The sequence below is a fragment of the Dipodomys merriami genome, unplaced genomic scaffold (assembly GCF_024711535.1).
Source record: "Dipodomys merriami isolate MVZ:Mamm:240054 unplaced genomic scaffold, mDipMer1.0.p SCAF_16, whole genome shotgun sequence".
Classification (NCBI taxonomy): domain Eukaryota; kingdom Metazoa; phylum Chordata; class Mammalia; order Rodentia; family Heteromyidae; genus Dipodomys; species Dipodomys merriami.
Genome location: NW_027202937.1, coordinates 14,342,374 through 14,359,309, shown reverse-complemented (window position 1 = coordinate 14,359,309; position 16,936 = coordinate 14,342,374). Strand labels below are relative to the sequence as shown.

The window sequence follows — 16,936 nt, the reverse complement described above, 5'->3', positions numbered from 1 at the left end:
TCAGGGACTTTTCCTGCTCAGGCTGGATCCGAACTGGGTTTCTAAGATCTCAGCTTTGTGTAACTAGTATTATAGCCAGGAGCCACACACCTGCTTAATTAATAGATTTTTTTTTTTAGCAGTTTCATGTTTACAAGAAAAGTACAAGTACAGGATTTCCATATACTCCTAGATTCTCCTGTTTTTAAAATCTGATGGAACAGAACGTTCGGTATAGTTGAAGAGTCAACGTAGACATGTTTGAATCTAAAGCTTTTAGATCAGTGAGGGCTTGGTGCTCAGCTACAAGCCCTGCATGCAGGATGAGAAGCAGGAGGATTTCATGAGTTCAAGGCTGCCAAGGCCTACATAGTAAGAACCTTGTCTCAGAAATAAAGAAAAATATGTCTATAGTTTATAGCTTATTGTCTAATTTTTGTTGGATTTTTTCAAGCTTGTATTTTTTAGAGGTAAGGAAAAGTATTTTTTTATTATTATATTATTATTATTATAGAGAGAGGAGGATTTAGGTTTTGGTTTGGTTTGCTTTGCTTTTTTGGTTGTGGAGCTAAAATTCAGCTCCTGGGAGCTGTCTCTGAGCCTTTTTGTGCTCAATGTTAGTACTTTACCACTTGTGCCACAGCTCTACTTCTAGATTTTGAGTGGTTAATTGGAGATAAGAGTCTTGGGGTGTTTTTTTGCCCAGGCTGGCTTTAAACTGTAATCTTCAGATCTCAGCCTCCTGATAAGACAAGCTAGGATTACAGGCATGAGTCACTGGCACCCAGCAGAGAAGAGGATTTCATTGCTATATTTCTACATCTGTTTACAATATATTCCCATCAATCTCATCCCCTGTATACCTTCTCTACCGTTACCTCTTTTCTAGTCCCAACTTCTGGGACCATACAGCATGTATGTTTATTTAGCCATGTGTACTTAATGTCCATGTGTTTTCATGGATTTCTTTTGGTTCTGAGTATTACCTTATCTGATGTGCACAGTTTAAGATTCAAGTACTAAAAGATCCTTGGGGGCTTCCAAGTTTGGCAGCATTTATTTTGCTTTGTTCTGGCTTTGGTTTACAAAACTACACGCTGTTTTCCAACTTGTAATTTTCCTGCCTCAGCCATCTCTGGTGCTGAGATTACAGGTACAAAGTACTATATCTGGCAAAACTTTGGCAATCAAAAATAAAGTTGCCAAGAAATGACTTTGTACATTTACATACTTCATAAACCATTACTTTACTATATAAACAGGGAAAATCAATAGACCTGAAATATGTCATCTTTACTTCGTTGTGCTTCTCAAAAGGCTTTTCCTGGTCCTGTGCATGAAATCAGATGATTTGGAGTAATCTCATTCAAAGGATAATCTTCTATACACTCACTGGTCCTGGAATTTTAGGAAACTTCCTTGTACTAGTGAAACATGGATATACTGTCGTTTTGGGTCCTGAAAAAAAGAAACCCATATATCTTATCCACATTCACCTGGTGTTTTTCAAATATAATTATTATTTGTAGCATAAGGGCCAGAAGTATATTAACTACAGATCTTTGTTTCATAAACTTCCTAGGTGATGTTGGTTGCAAAACTGTGATTTATATGGAAAAACTAGCTCGAGGCCTTTCCATCTCCACCACCTGTCTCCTCACCATGGTCCAGGTCATCACCATCAGTCCCAGAACTACCCAGTGGAGAAAGCTCAAACCACAGACTGCATGGCAAGTTCTTCCCTATCTCCTCTTCTTTGGGTCTTGAACTCTCTGATAAGCTCCTATTTCTGATAAGGTTCCTCTACATGACATCACTCAATAGCAGGAACAGCTCCAGTATTAAAATACATGTTGGGTATTGTCATATGCATCAATCTAAACACATGGTTAGGTGGCTTCTCCTCTCCCTTATGGCTCTTTGGGATGTGATCTTTCAGAGTCTAATGGGCTGGAGCAGTGGGTACATGGCTTTCCATCTGTATAAACAGCACAAGCGAGTCCTCTACCTTCATAACTCCAGGTTCACACACAATTCCAGCCCAGAAATCAGAGCCACTCATAGTACTCTCATTCTCTTCACCTGTTTTCTTTTTTTTTTAAATTGGGCAGATTTCATTTCCACAATTTAGATAGGTTCTATCATGACACATGACTGCACAGCACTAAATATCAAGGTATTTCTAGTCCTTAGGTATGCTGATCTCAACTCCTTCATTTTGATCATCAGGGATTGACAGGCTGCTAAATACTGGAATGTTCACTGACAAATACAAAAATTACTTTCTATATTGATTTCTCAATGAGCCAGAGGTGTGACACATTACAAATTTCTTTATGCTACCATTCTATGAAATCATGAAAATGAGGCTTTATTTTCATGAATTTCTTTTCAGTTTAAGAAGTCTAGTTCTTGAAAAATCTAAGGTTGATTCAGAGATTCTAGAATCTTGGCCAGACAGATCCTTATTTTCTTCTTATTCTCATCCTATAGTTTCTTGCTTGGGAAGAAAATACTTCTGCTCCTTCAAATACGTAGTGTATTTTCTCAATTCCTTGTATTAATGTTAGACCAAATAAACTTTAGTGTTCATAATATTAAGGTAGTTGTTTGGTACCTTGTAAGTATGTACCAGCAGCTCTCTAAGGAACAAAAGAAAAATGAAGAATCAAGATGAGTCACTTAGGTCTGTACAGAAAATCAGATGTTTGGTTTCAAAACCATTAAAAAAATTGATCATAAAAAACACTGTATACCAATTAGAAACATATCCAAGACCATAATTGTCAGAAATACCTACAAATTCACATAGGGAGAAACTGTTCTTTTATAAAGGATTCTATCCTGGCTTTGAAAACAATGCTCCAGATGGTGCTCCAATGTATAGCTGGGGCATCGCTGGCACTGATATCTCTACTGTAAATTTCACAGGTCAAGAGACTGCACCTTTGGAGAACACAGCTTCCACTTCAAGTCACTCATGATATGGCCTGCACAGGAACAACTCCAAGTCTTTGCTCCAGTCACAATCCTGAGTATTCACCCTCTCATAGATGCAAATGTTGGCTGGATTCAGGGAACATAAGGACCAACACTCTCGAAGGCAGGAGTGTGTTGTGATTGCTGAAATAAAGGTGGACATTTCTCTGATTTTCCATGGAGACGAGAGAAAGTGGAAGTTCAGGAAACTCCCACTGCTTCAGGCATCCACAGAAAGAATCTCAGTTCATCCGTTCTCTGGGAAGACCACTGCATCTCAGGTTATTTTAGAAGGTGCACAAAACTTTTCAGCTGTTTTATTAAAGCCTTCTGCTGGCTTCAGATCTCACTTAACCAAGATTATTGAAGCAGAAAAAAAGGGTTTCTATAAGCAAAGAGGAAGTGGTCCTACTCTATATTTTCTGAGACCTGGTGGTATAGAAAGCAGTTGATGGAATGGAAGCCAGAACTCTATTTGTTCCATAAGTCATCTCCTGAGCTCTGACTTTGGAAACTTTCTAGAGGAAGCAAGAGCAATAGACCCAGCACTGGTCTCTGGAAATCTAAATGTCTCTGTTAGAAATTTTGTGGGTAGGCAATATGTGTGAAAATAAGAGAGTAAGCAAAATTAGCTAACCTCTCTATCCATCACTGTTTATGTTCCTTGATTTTTGTTCATCTTGCAATTACAAAAATTAAAAGCAGATCTGGGCAATGGTGTCTCATGCCTATATATCTAACAGATTACATTGCGAAGATTTTAAGATTGAACTCAACCCTAGGGAAAAATTTGTCAGACTATTTCTAACTAACCAACAAAAATGCTGGACTGGAAGCCTGACTCAAGTGGTAAAGTGCCAGCTCTCAGAAAAAAAACTCACTAGAAAGAGTTACAACTCTCAGTTCAAGCCTGATACAAGCAATCAATCAACCAATAAATTAACGTCTTTATAATTAACCTTAACTTTAGGTATATCCAATTAAATGTTGTTTGAATACATAAATGTACTATAAAATAATACCTTCATTTTTCTGATATAATAGAGATCTCAAAAGGTTTCATTCATGCACATGTATATATACACACATTTATAAAACTTATACAGCATTATATAATAATAAATTTCCAAAATAGGAAAATAAACTATGACAGTGGAAATTAGGGATTGTTCCTATTACACTGTGGGAAAAATAAACAAATTTGTAACAAAGTTGTCAGTTACTTTTAAACATTTCATATGCTGTCTTGCGGGGAGTGGGGGGTGGGAGAGAAACTGGGAATAAGAGACAGCAAGGAAGAAACAGAAAAACTACATAATACACTGTATATAAATATACAAATACAGCTGGGTGCTGGTCGCTCACACTTGTAATCCTTGCTACTCAGAAGGCTGAGATCTGAAGCTGGTGCTTTGAAGCCAATCAAAAATAGAAAAGTTGCCATGAGAGTCTTCTCTCTAATTAGCCAATCAAAAACTAGAAGTACTGCCCTGGCTCAAAGTGGTAAAGAGCTAAATTAAGCATAGAGAGCTCAGAGACAGTGCCCAGGCCCGGCACCACACCACTGACATACATACATACATACATACATACATACATACATACATACATACATACATACATACATACATACATAAAAGCACAATTTGTATTGGTCAACTCTACCACATTTTCAGAGTCTACTTTCATAAAATTAATTTATGAAAATCAGTGATGTATTGTCCAAAAGTAGGAATGTTTTAAATTTTTTGTTATTTTCCAGCTTATATACAGAAGTGTTACATTTACATACATCAGGTAATAAATACATTTCCTTTCATGCAGTATCATCTGTTTCCTCATTCTCTCCTATTCCTTCACCCCCATCTCCACAAGGAGTTGCAATCTTCACTTTCATGAATGTCCAGTGCATTTCACTGCTGCACTTTTTCACCCTTTTTCCTCAGATTCTGTGCCCTTCCCCCACCATCCTACATATATGCACGTGAATATACTTTACATAAAGTAAAGAATACAGAATTATGAGCTCAAGAAAAAACATATTAAGAAAAAATGTCCTTTGCTCCCATGCCTTTGGATCTTTGGTGTTCCTTTCACTATGTATATTATTTTATCTATATATGAACAGGCACTTGGGTATGACACCTTTGTGATTCTCTCCTAAGACTATCCTCTTTTGGTCTCACTTTATACAAGAAATTTGTCATATCTCAGTGGATTTTAGATCACTTTTGCTAACCAGGGCAAACATGTGTCATTTGTCTCTCTGATCTGGGCTTACCACACTTAACATGATTGGTTTGAGCTCCATCCATTTCTCTGAAGATTACTTTATTTTCTTCTTCTGATGGTTGTGTAAAATTCTATTGTATATAGGCACCAAGTGTTTGGATCTACTCATCTATTGTGGGGCATCTGGTATACCATAATTTTTTAATTTGTCAATATATACAATGACCAGTAAAGACTTTGAAACCTGCACCAAATAATTCCTCCAAAACTAGAATATTTAAGTGTATAACATGGCACATGGATGTATAGATAAATAGAACTAGTTATGACTACTCTACTTCATTACCAAGTATTAGCAAAATAATGAAAAATGTGATGATTCAACTTGAAAAAGGAGTTATTTATTTTCATTGTTGTTACTAGGACACATAAATGTCTCATGAATATAGTCAAGACAAAGAAAGCATCTTGCAGTTAATACGGTAAAACTGGGTGCACTATCATTGCATTTAAAAGCTAACATTTCACCCAATATTTTGAAATACTACTGAAGTTTCTGTATCCTTCCTTCCTTCCTTCCTTTCTTGCCTTCTTGCTTTCTTTCTTTCATGGGCTTGAACTCTGGGCCCAGGGGCTTTCCTCACCTCAAGGTAACCACTCTACCACTTGAGCCACAGCACCTCTTCCAGTTTCCTGGTGGTCAATTGGAAATCAGAGTCTCATGACCTTCATGACTTTTCTTGCCCCAGCTGTCTTTGAACCACGATGCTCAGATCTCAGCCTCCTGAGTAGCTAGGATTACAGTTGTGAGCCACCTGCGCCCTGTGTGCATTTCTTAAAATCATACATTTGTTTACTTTCTGCACATTTCTTGTTCAATGTCCACATATTGAAGCATCTTGATTTCTCCATTATTTTAAACACAAGAAAGTTTCCTCATAATATGTTACTGTTCTGAGTTTCTTATTTCAGAGAGGATATGGACTTGGAATCCCAATAGTGTCTTAACTAAGAGGATCCTCACAAATTGGGTTGGAAAGTTGTGAGAGATGTGGGGATTCCCACTTTGTATGTTACTGACCAAAAACCTGGAGAAAACATTCTTTAGGAGTAGTATGGGGCAGAATGATTTTAGCTTTAATGACTAATAAAATAGTTGAGACTATTGGGAAAAAAATCATTGTTTGTATGGTCATTCTTTTTTTCCCTGCTTCCTGGTGCCCCCTGAGGGAAGCAACTTTCTGGGTTAAAGGTATGGTCATGCTGAGAAGGAACTACCTGGACTAATAGCTTCTAATAGCAATGAGCCTGGTCAATGTTCTTGTGTGCTCACTGTAGTGCAAGGATACACTCTGGAACCCGCATTTAGGTGACAGAGGCTCTCACGTTGCGGCCAGTGCAGTCAAACTCAGAATATCTTGTCTGGACCCCTAATTCACAACTAATGTAATTGTATAGAAAGGGAGACCATATGTCTGTTCACAAATCTGTCTGTTCAGTAGTACTGGCAGTACCAAATTTCTATACAGTGATACTGATTCTTCTACATTGCAGGATGAAACATCACAGAATTTATTCCTTGTTCTAGGGGTATTTTGTTCCCCACTTAAGATCCAAGGATGCTTCCACACATATCTATCTGTATCATAAGATGGCTTTCTAAGGGTAAGGTTAACTTGTTTTCATATGGATTTCCAAAGGATCCCGCACTTAAAACTTGAAGACTCAGGACTCAGGAAAGAAGGGACATAGATTTTTTTAGCTCTCTTTTGCTGTATCATAACAATGAATAAAATGTGCATGAGTGGTGCATAATTCTGATGAGTTTAATCATAAATGCCCGTGAACAGACTAATTTGAATCACATAGAACAAGGTTGCTAGAAGTGGTGAAGATATAGGTAATTCTGGCTGAGGAAATGGGCTGAAGCAAATTGGGAAAACCTAAAGAATGCTGAGGGATGTTGGATATTTCAAGCTTGAATTTGAATTCGTTTCACTATCTGATTTAAACATTGTTTCTTTTAAAAGAGAAGAAAAAGAAATCACAATCTGGGAACTGGGGCTACGGGCCTATAATTCTAACTACTCAGGAGGCTGAGATCTGAAGATCCCTGGTTCCAAGAGAGCTGAGACAGAAAAAAATTTCTGAGACTCTTATTTACATTTAAACACTCAAAAAATGGAAGTAGATCCATGGCTCAAAGCAATTGAGAGCAAAAGAACTCAGGACAGTGCCCAGGACATGAGTTTAAGCCCCACAACAGCCAAAAGAAAAAACAAAAAAGGAAAAGGAAAACTGCATATATATATATATATATATATATATATATATATATATATATATATGTATATTTCTTCAAAGAGAAAAGTACCAAATACATCACAAAACTGAGACTATTACAGATGCACAAATAATAGTGTATCATCTCTGTGACCAGAATCAGTAACCATGAGCTTGTCTCTCACTACTGGAACAAATAATGATATATTCTCACCTGGAATCCAACCTTTATATCCACATTTATTTACAATACTTTGTACCAGAAAGTAAAAAGGTCCTTCTTGGCAAGAGACTAAATAATAGATAGGACCAATTGTTGATATTGATAAATTATGGAAGTGTGATTTAACATTCTGTGTTGGAGTTGATTTTTTGGAAAGGGGACAGAAATGAACACACTTAATTTGCTGAGTCCCATTTACTGTTGAACAAATAAAGAATCAAAATCCACATATGGCTAAGACCTTGAAGTGTATATGTGCATGTAAACATAGAAGTAGGTGATTCTTATCCTACCGAGAAAAATGATTGGCACTCACTCAGAAAACAAAGTCCCAAGTAATAACCATTCTGTATTAATTTAATATACTCACAGAGAACTTCAGAAAGAAATGAAAGTGGCCTAATCTCTGTCTCAATAACTAGTTCCAAGAGGTTAGAACTTAAAGAGTAATAAGACAAATCTGGAGAAGTGAGAAACTCTAATTACAGAAACCTAGTCTGTAGTTCAATTTCCCCTTTTTATAAAATACAATTTTATAGTTGCTATTAAGGTGATGTACAGAAGGGTTACCATTTCATAAGTCAAGTAATGAGTACATTTCTTTCTTGGACAATGTCACCCCTTCCATCACTTTTCCCTCCTGTACCTGTTCTCAAGTTATACTTTCTCACTTTTGTATCTAGAATAAATAAATTACAATTAAGCTGCTACAACTTCTGAGGCAATCAATGTAGTAATTGTGGAGGGAGAACAAAAGTTGTACTTCAGGGACTGAAACTCTACAGAGTGTCCTCCTCCCTGTCAGTGAGACAAGTGTGAAAACTGAAGTGTCAGTGCTAGTCTCTGAGAGCTCTAGAGACACTGAGGGTACAAATATGAGTTGGGAAGCCTCCCTTGGCCAGAATTACTAAGCTGGAGTTTGTCTTCACCACAGCTAACATGGTGAGTAGATTTAACAACTCTTTATTTTATTACAAAGTAGGTGTTACAAAAATATCCCTCAGAAACTTGAATATTAACCTCTTAGCTTGAATCAGGAAGTTAATTACCAGGCCTGAGGTAACTCACCTGAATTTTATTCTTGTAGTAGTTAGCATCTTTTTTTTACTTAAGAAAATGTCCAGGTGTGGACATTGATTTGCCCCAACTACTGGATGCTCATTCTAGACAGGGCTTAATCCACTTAGCTTATTGTAAAGGCTCTCTTTTTTTTTTAATTGGATTTACCAAGACAATGTAGGCAAGTGCTCACTATTCCTTATTCAGGTATTCCTCACTTTGAGGCCCTCTCCCCAAAAATCACTCAAAAATTAGTTATTATAATTTTTAAAGTCTTAAATTTTAAGATTTGGTGGTAATTGTTACTCTTTGCCTTTGGTTCTTGTGGCATGTTTCATTATATGCTTCATATTTAGGATGGGTTATTCCCATGAGTCACTTTTATAGGCAAAATTGCTCCAAATGTTAAAGAAAGGATTGAAAGGCAATAACTACAATCACAAAGCTAGCTGAATATAAACCTTTATGAAGACCATGCTGTGACAGACCTTCTGGACAAATTAAGTTAAAGCAATCCTGTAGTATTTAGAAGGAAAGGAAAAGGAAAGGCTGACAGAAACACATTCCAAAACATGCAAACATTCCATGGATTAATGCAAATAACTTCATTTATTTTATTTTGTAAAAAACTATTAGTTGTTTTACATCATCTCTATGTAGCAAATGAAATTAGAGCTCTTAGATGTAAAAGATTAAATCTTATCCAGGCTTGAAGAGGAAAAGTGAACTTGCTCTGATGGGGAACTTGCAACTTTATAGTAAAGTGACACCGATAAAGCAGCTTGCAAAGTCAGTTGAGATCATTCTTTCTTCCCAGGTCACACAGCAACTGTAAAATGCCACCATTTGAATGCCACCCTATTTGAGTATAACCATTTCAAACCAATAATGCTCCCAATGGACTTAACTACACACAGTCAACGTTAGGTATTGCTAAAAAAAAAAAAAAAAAAAAAAAAAAAAAAAAAAAAAAAAAAACACAACTCTCGGCATAAAACAGTACACAATACCTAGGTAATTCCCTTCCCCTGAACTACCTTGATAAATATCAACAAATGCAGAAATGATTTAGGCTTCTCTCAGCGGTTCTGATGGGCACAAAATGAGAATTTAAAACTCTCCTAATGACCCTCAGGCACTAATCCAGAGTTCTTCTAGGGCACCCCTCCTACCTGGTACAGAGGGGTTCTAACATTCTGACATTTGATGACTAGAACTCGATTGGCTGATTCAGCTTTAAGTGCTGTATCATAGCTGAAAAGGTAACAACACAGTTTAACCTAATATTGAGGACCCAAAATCCACTGAATATTTGTCAGCAGTAAAAACCATAAAATCATTTGAGGAAACACAAAAACTGTTAAGGTATAAGCATCAAAGTTAAACTTTGAAGCAAAATGTAAGTAGGCCAGGCATATTTAACAAAACAACAGCTACAGTGGAAGTTATTGAAAGGCATTGATATGTTGAAACAATAGAATTTCAGAACTTTGGAGCAGTATCATGAAGCCAGCTGTCTAGAAATGTTTGAGGAGAATTCACTAAGTAGAAAGTTTTTTTTAAAAAACAAACAGTTAAGGTCTAGTTAAAGGACTTGGAAGTTCCATCTGTCACTCTGATTTGGATATGTTAAATGTGCAGGCTTTAATGAAGTAGATAGGTTTTTGCTATTAGAAACTCAATCATTGGTAGAATAGTTTAGATTTGTAAACATATTTTTCAAGAAGGCATGTCAGAGTATAGTGAAACATTTCTACACAGTGTCATGTAGAACAAAATAGAATCCTTTGGACAAAAGATAAACCACTTCATATAACATGACTGTGTTTTACACTGCAAAATATGTGATTTTTTTGCAGATGCCTATTGTCATTCCTAACGGTTTTTTAATATGGTGTTAGCTGACTCCAAGATTCTCTGCCTATAAAGTACGCTATGTCTTTGAGTTTTTTCAAGGGAACCATCTTCCTTTCTATATCTGGACTTGGCATTGTAGGGAACAACTTTATTCTTTTGAATTATATGCACATGTTTAAAGGTTCCAAGAAGAAATCTGTACACATTGTATTCATCCACTTGGCTTTTACTAACATCATAATGCTTCTTTCGAAAGTGATACCAACGACAGTAGCAGCCTTTGGCATGGAGAACTTCTTAGAGGATATAGGTTGTGTGATGTCTGCTTACCTAGAGAGAGTGACTCGAGGACTTTCCATCTGCACCAGCAGTCTCCTCACCCTGGTCCAGGCCATCACCATCAGCCCCAGAGACTCTGTATGGAGGCAGTTGAAGCTTCAATCTACATGGCACATCCTTCTCCTATTGCTCTTCTTTTGGATTCTCAATTCCTTGATATGCTTGGACTTACTATTCCACATAAAAAATATCAGCAGTATGAACATATCACAACCTAGTGTAAGTGACACCTATTGCTATTTTGTACCAGACAACTCGATAATGAAATGGATTTTTCTTACCTTCTTGGTCTTGAGGGATGCTGTGTTTCAGGGTATCATGAGTGTGGCCAGTGGTTACATGGTATTTCTTCTCCACAAGCACCACCAGCGTGTTCTCTACCTGCAGAATTCCAACTTTCTCTACAAAAATTCTCCTGAGATGAAAGCTGCTTACAGTGTTCTCCTTCTCATGCTTTGTTTTCTTTTCTTTTATTGGACAGAATGTGTTTTTTCTGTACTTTTAATTTCCTTCTTAGAGAATAATTCTATGATGCAAAACATTCAAGAATTTCTGAAAGTTGGTTATGCCATTCTCAGTCCCTTTATACTGATTTCCAGAGATGGAAATCTGGCTCAATGTTAGCATAGGATACCCATTTATGAAAGTTCCATATCATTGATTTTATTGCTTACATAGATTTCATGTTTTCTGTTTTTTTTCTGTTTGGATTGTGGGACGGAAATAGAATCTCCCCTCTTTTGAAAGAAATTAGGTTAGTGGGGTCATAATCAGGAGAATTTCATCACAGGTTTCCAGATTTTTTTGTGAATTCAATGCATGTTAAACAAATAAATGAAAATGCAACAAATAGAAATTTCTCTATAGATATCACTGATTAGTGCTATTACACTGCTCAATGAACAGTCTGTCTTTAGTAATCGACAAAACAGCTGGGAATGATTATTGTGGTGAAACACTTTGTGTTTTCAAAAATAATTTTATTGTTACTATTAATGTGTTTAAAGAGGAGTTCATATTTCATAAATGAGGTAATGAGTACATTTCTTTTTTTTTTTAACACGTCACCCCTTCCTTTACTTTCTACCAGTTTGCCCCTCTCATACCTTCGCACAGCATTTTTTGTTGTTGTTCTTTTTTGGAATGAAAAAAACCTTGTATGGAATGCACAGTTATCATCATAATATATTAAGTCAATCATTTGGGGGGTAGGGGTGCCATTCCTAGGGCTTGAGCTCAAGTGCTTGTGTGCTGTCCTATGTTTTTGTGCTCATGTCTAGAGCTGTACCAGTTGAGCCCTAGCTCCACTTTCAGCTTTTTCATGTTTAGTTGGAGATAAGAGTCTCAGGGACATGCATGCCCAGGTTGGCTTTAAACTACCACCCTTAGAACTCAGACTACTAAGTGTGAGCCACTTACAGGTGTGAGCCACTGGTGCTCAGCTCTCAAAAGTCACTCATGTTTAAGAATACATAACTTGTTTCACTCATTTCACATATCCATAATAGAAAATATTGGCACTGATGGACAGAGACTTAGACTCCAGTATTAAATAGTAAAAATACTTTGTATTACTACTTTAATACTTATTTTGCTAAATTTTCCGACATTTTTATTCTTGTAGTCTTTTGTTTGGGAAAATGTCGGAATTGAGTCCAGCTGCTGGCATGTATCTTCCTCACACACCAGGACTCAAATGCCAAACACTCTTCACTCCATTGTTAAGAATGCCTCATCTACATGTTTTTTTCTGGCTCTGTATCTATCTGTGTGTTTGGCTTGCATTATTCCCACACACAATTGGTGTTAGTAACTTTACCATGTCATATTCTGTGATGTTTGAGGGTTTATGCTGTGATTGGAGATGTGCAGTATGGTGTTTATCGTAGTGTCAGAGTTTAACTGTGATAAGCTTTTCTTCATCTATGCTACAGGAAATAAGGCCAAATAAGAGGTCCCCAACTAGGTACCCATTATCATTCCAAAAGGAAGGAATATGAATCCCTGAAGAGAAATTAGAATTGACAGCAAACACTGAATCATGAAGAGGACATGGTTAGCACTAAAGAAAGTCTCTAAATGGATAAGGTGCTATTTTGTGATGGTAACAAAAATTACTGAAAAAGAGTATGACACTGAGCTCCCTTAATTTAGCATTATTACATTTAGAGTTGAGATTAGGAAGCCAGGGGCTGGTGACTCATGCCTTTAAACCTAGCTACTGAGGAGGCTGAGATCTGAGGATCCCAGTTCAAAGCCAGCCCAAGCACGAAAGACCATGAGACTCTTATCTCTGAGAAACCACTCAGAAAACCGGAAGTGGTGCTATGGCTCAACTGGTAGAGCACTAGCCTTGAGCTGAAGAGCCGAGGGACAGCACCCAAGCCCAGAGTTCAAGCCCCACAACCAAAAAAAATGAGCTGATATTTGGAAACGTAAGTCACTTCTACGATCATAAATTCTGATGCTAAGACATAGAGAAGACAGAGAGAAACGTGAGTTAAATTGTTACACATAGCCAGGCTCTAGTGGCTCACACTTGTAATACTAGCTACTCAAGAGACCTAGATTGAGAAGTCTCTGGTCCGAGGTCAGACAGGAAAAAAGTTATCAAGATCCTATCTCAACCATGTGGCACATGCCATAACACAAGCCACCTTGAAGGTATAAGTGGAAGCATCAGGGTGCAAGGGCCAGTTTCTTTTCTTTTGGTCTCATTACCCGATTTATGTAACTTTAACCCCTGCGTACATCACCTTACAATAACAGTTAAATAAAAAAATCAAATATAGCAGCTTCTCATACAATGATGATGGTAATCACAATCATAACCATGGTACCCAAATAAAAACAGAAGACTATCTAGGGTAGAACAATGGTAGTAGGGTAGAGAGGAAAAAGAAAGGATACTGAGGAGTGAAGGGGAGTGAAGGATGTCACACATACATAGGCAAATATGTATTCAAAAAGAGGGAGAAATAAAAGCCAGTGAGGCAGAAAACAATTCCCCAAAACCCTGATGATGGGAGCAAAAACAAGGTAGGAATGGAACAAAATGGGCAGAGTGAGCTGGTTAGAGTTACACGGTGTGCATGTATGGAATCACCACAATGAAATCCCTTGATATTATGAACATATGTTAATTCAAAAATAAAACAAAAATTTTAAACTTCATATATTTCTAAGTTAGTGCAGTGAAATAGCTTGGCTATTCTAATCTTTTTTTGTTTTGTTTTGTTTTTAAATTTAATTTTATTTTATTTGTGAGCATACTGTACAGAGGAGTTACAATTACATGGGCAGGATAATGCGTACATTTCTTACCAAGCATTGCAGCCTCCTCCTTTGTTTACCCTTCACATCCCTTCCTAGCCTCCCCCCCAATACCAATCCCAATCCTTCTCCTCCCTCCCCTTCCCCTCCCTCCCCCCCCCCACCTATGTTGTAAAGCTCGTTTTGGGCATGACAACTTGTACTTCTCTTTGTTGCAACAGGTCCACCTGTATCCTTAAACAACTGGTTTTTCCGCATCTCCTCCACAAGTTATACTGACATCAAATATATTGAAAGCAGGGGTTATACTGTGGGGGAGGGACTTACAAAGCAACAAAGAGATAATCTTATAAATGCGTTAGAAACACATGCATAAAAGAAAAAAAACATTAAGGGTTCATTTTCCTGACATCACATTATCTGACCTTTTCCACTTGACTCATACATCTACTAGATATTACAAATAAATGAAACCATGGGACCTATGTTTCTTTGGGCCTGGCTTACTTCACTTAATATAATTTTTTCCAAGTTTTTCCATTTCCTACATGAAGAAATGTTCAACATCCCTAGCCATAAAAGAAATGCAAATCAAAACAACATTGAGATATCACCTCACTCCAGTTAGAACGGCAAAAGTCAAGAACTCTAACAACAACAGATGCTGGAGGGGATGTGGACAGAAAGGAACCTTACTTCATTGTTGGTGGGAATGTAAACTTGTTCAACCACTTTGGAAAGCAGTATGGAGGTTCCTCAAAAGACTTCACATAGAACTCCCTATGACCCAGCAATCCCACTTTGGGGCATTTACCCAAATGTTTACAAACAAGACCACACTAAAGCTACCAGCACAACTATGTATATTGCAGCATTATTTACCATAGCTAAGATATGGAACCAACCCAGATGCCCCTCAGTAGAAGAATGGATCAAGAAAATGTGGTATATATACACAATGGAATTCTATGCCTCCATCAGAAAGAATGACATTGCCCCATTTGTTAGGAAATGGAAAAACTTGGAAATAATCTTTTTATTTCTCAGAATTAATTTTTTATTAGTCTCAATGTTGAGATCCTAAGTTACATTTGAATACTTTTGAATAACAGTTTTGTGCCTCAGTGTTTTTATTGGATGTAGGCATAATATACTATTTTAGCTTTAAAGGACAAACTGCTCCAAAATTATGGAGAATGAGAATGAAAGAAGGAAAGAAAGAAAGAAAGAAAGAAAGAAAGAAAGAAAGAAAGAAAGAAAGAAAGAAAGAGAGAAAGAAAGAAAGAAAGAAAGAAAGGAAGGAAGGAAGGAAGGAAGGAAGGAAGGAAGGAAGGAAGGAAGGAAGGAAGGAAAGAAGAAAGGAAGGAAGGAAGAAAAAAAGAAAGGAAGGAAGAAAAAAAGAAAGGAAGGAAGGAAGGAAGGAAGGAAGGAAGGAAGGAAGGAAGGAAAGAAAGAAGGGAGGGAGGGAGGGAGGAAGAGAAAGAGGGAGGGTAAACAAAAGGAGGGAGCAAAAATAGGAGGGAGGGAGGAAGAAAGGGAGAGAGGGAAGGAAGAGAGAAAAGAGAGAGACAGAAAAACCCAGAGATTGGTTCTGGACTTTCATAAGGAAAACAAACTGTTTTGCATAAGGGCAGCAGGCATGGATCAGTAGTAAAGCCTCTGCTAGCAAACATGAGATCCCAAGTTCAAACCCCAAAATAGCCAAAACAAAAAATATTTAAAACAAATCTTGGATATGAGACAAAACTCCATTGGCTAACAGACACCCCCACCTCCATTAAACGAAGGCCTCCTCTTAGTGATAGTTCACAGTAATGCAAAAATGATCAATTGAAAATCTGGAAATGGAAACTTCAACAACTCTGGTAACAAGGAGTAGGGATGTAGATTTCAGTACTGTCAGTCAAATTAACCTAAAAGACATGTGTGGAATATTTTATCATACACACCAACAAGACACATGTTTCTAAGCAGCTTATACAATGTTAACAAAATAAACCAAATTTATGTGATAAAGCCAGTCATCACAGATACAAAAAAAACATATCTCAGCCCTTTTTTATTTTTATTTTATATAAAATATTTCATTCGTTATCTTCCCTCCCCTCCCCACCGCACTTTGTGAGCTAGCCTCAGATAGCCATGCTTTTACATATGGCCTCCCACTTAACTGTGAGTGCACACTTGCAGCACAAAGCCCAGCTTGCTGAATGAGATAGACTCTCACTAAAGTTTGCCTAGGAAATGGAAAGGATGTACAGTGACATAATAATGATTGCATATAATATACCTTTAGCTAATATTTGACTAAGTGTAGAAAACTGTCAAGAGTGAGACAAATATGTTTATTCTCTCTGTAGTTATTCAATATCATCAATAATCATGCTAAGAAAGGGAAGGAAAAGAATATCACTCACAATAGCACACCCAAATACCTGGGAATAAATTGATGGGGTGAAAGTCTCATATAATTTTAACTACACAACCATGTGGGAAGAACTTGAAGAAGACAAGAGAAGATGTAGACTTTCCATGCTCATGGATTGGCAGTAGTCATGTGGAGGGAATGGCTATATTACTGAAACTAATCTACATTTACTGCAATCCACATCCAAACATCAGTGTCATTTTTCATAGAATAGAAAACTCAGTCTTAAAATTCATGTGGCATTCACAACAGAACTCAAATAGAACAAACCTGGGGACCAACAG

General features: G+C 37.1%; 1 protein-coding gene and 1 pseudogene across 1 annotated transcript; both read left to right on the top strand.

Moving 5' to 3' along the window:
• The first annotated feature begins 1,325 nt into the window (after positions 1-1,325).
• On the top strand, positions 1,326-2,215 carry LOC138827836 (vomeronasal type-1 receptor 2-like; annotated as a pseudogene).
• Positions 2,216-10,690: 8,475 nt separating this feature from the next.
• On the top strand, positions 10,691-11,575 carry LOC138827835 (vomeronasal type-1 receptor 4-like). Its single transcript, XM_070023450.1, has one exon. The coding sequence runs from the start codon at positions 10,691-10,693 to the stop codon at positions 11,573-11,575; it is 885 nt and encodes a 294-aa protein (XP_069879551.1).
• The last annotated feature ends 5,361 nt before the right edge of the window (positions 11,576-16,936 follow it).

Bases quoted from the DNA above. Each gene is read 5' to 3' on its own strand.
- LOC138827835 (XM_070023450.1), top strand. From the start codon at position 10,691: ATGTCTTTGAGTTTTTTCAAGGGAACCATCTTCCTTTCTATATCTGGA.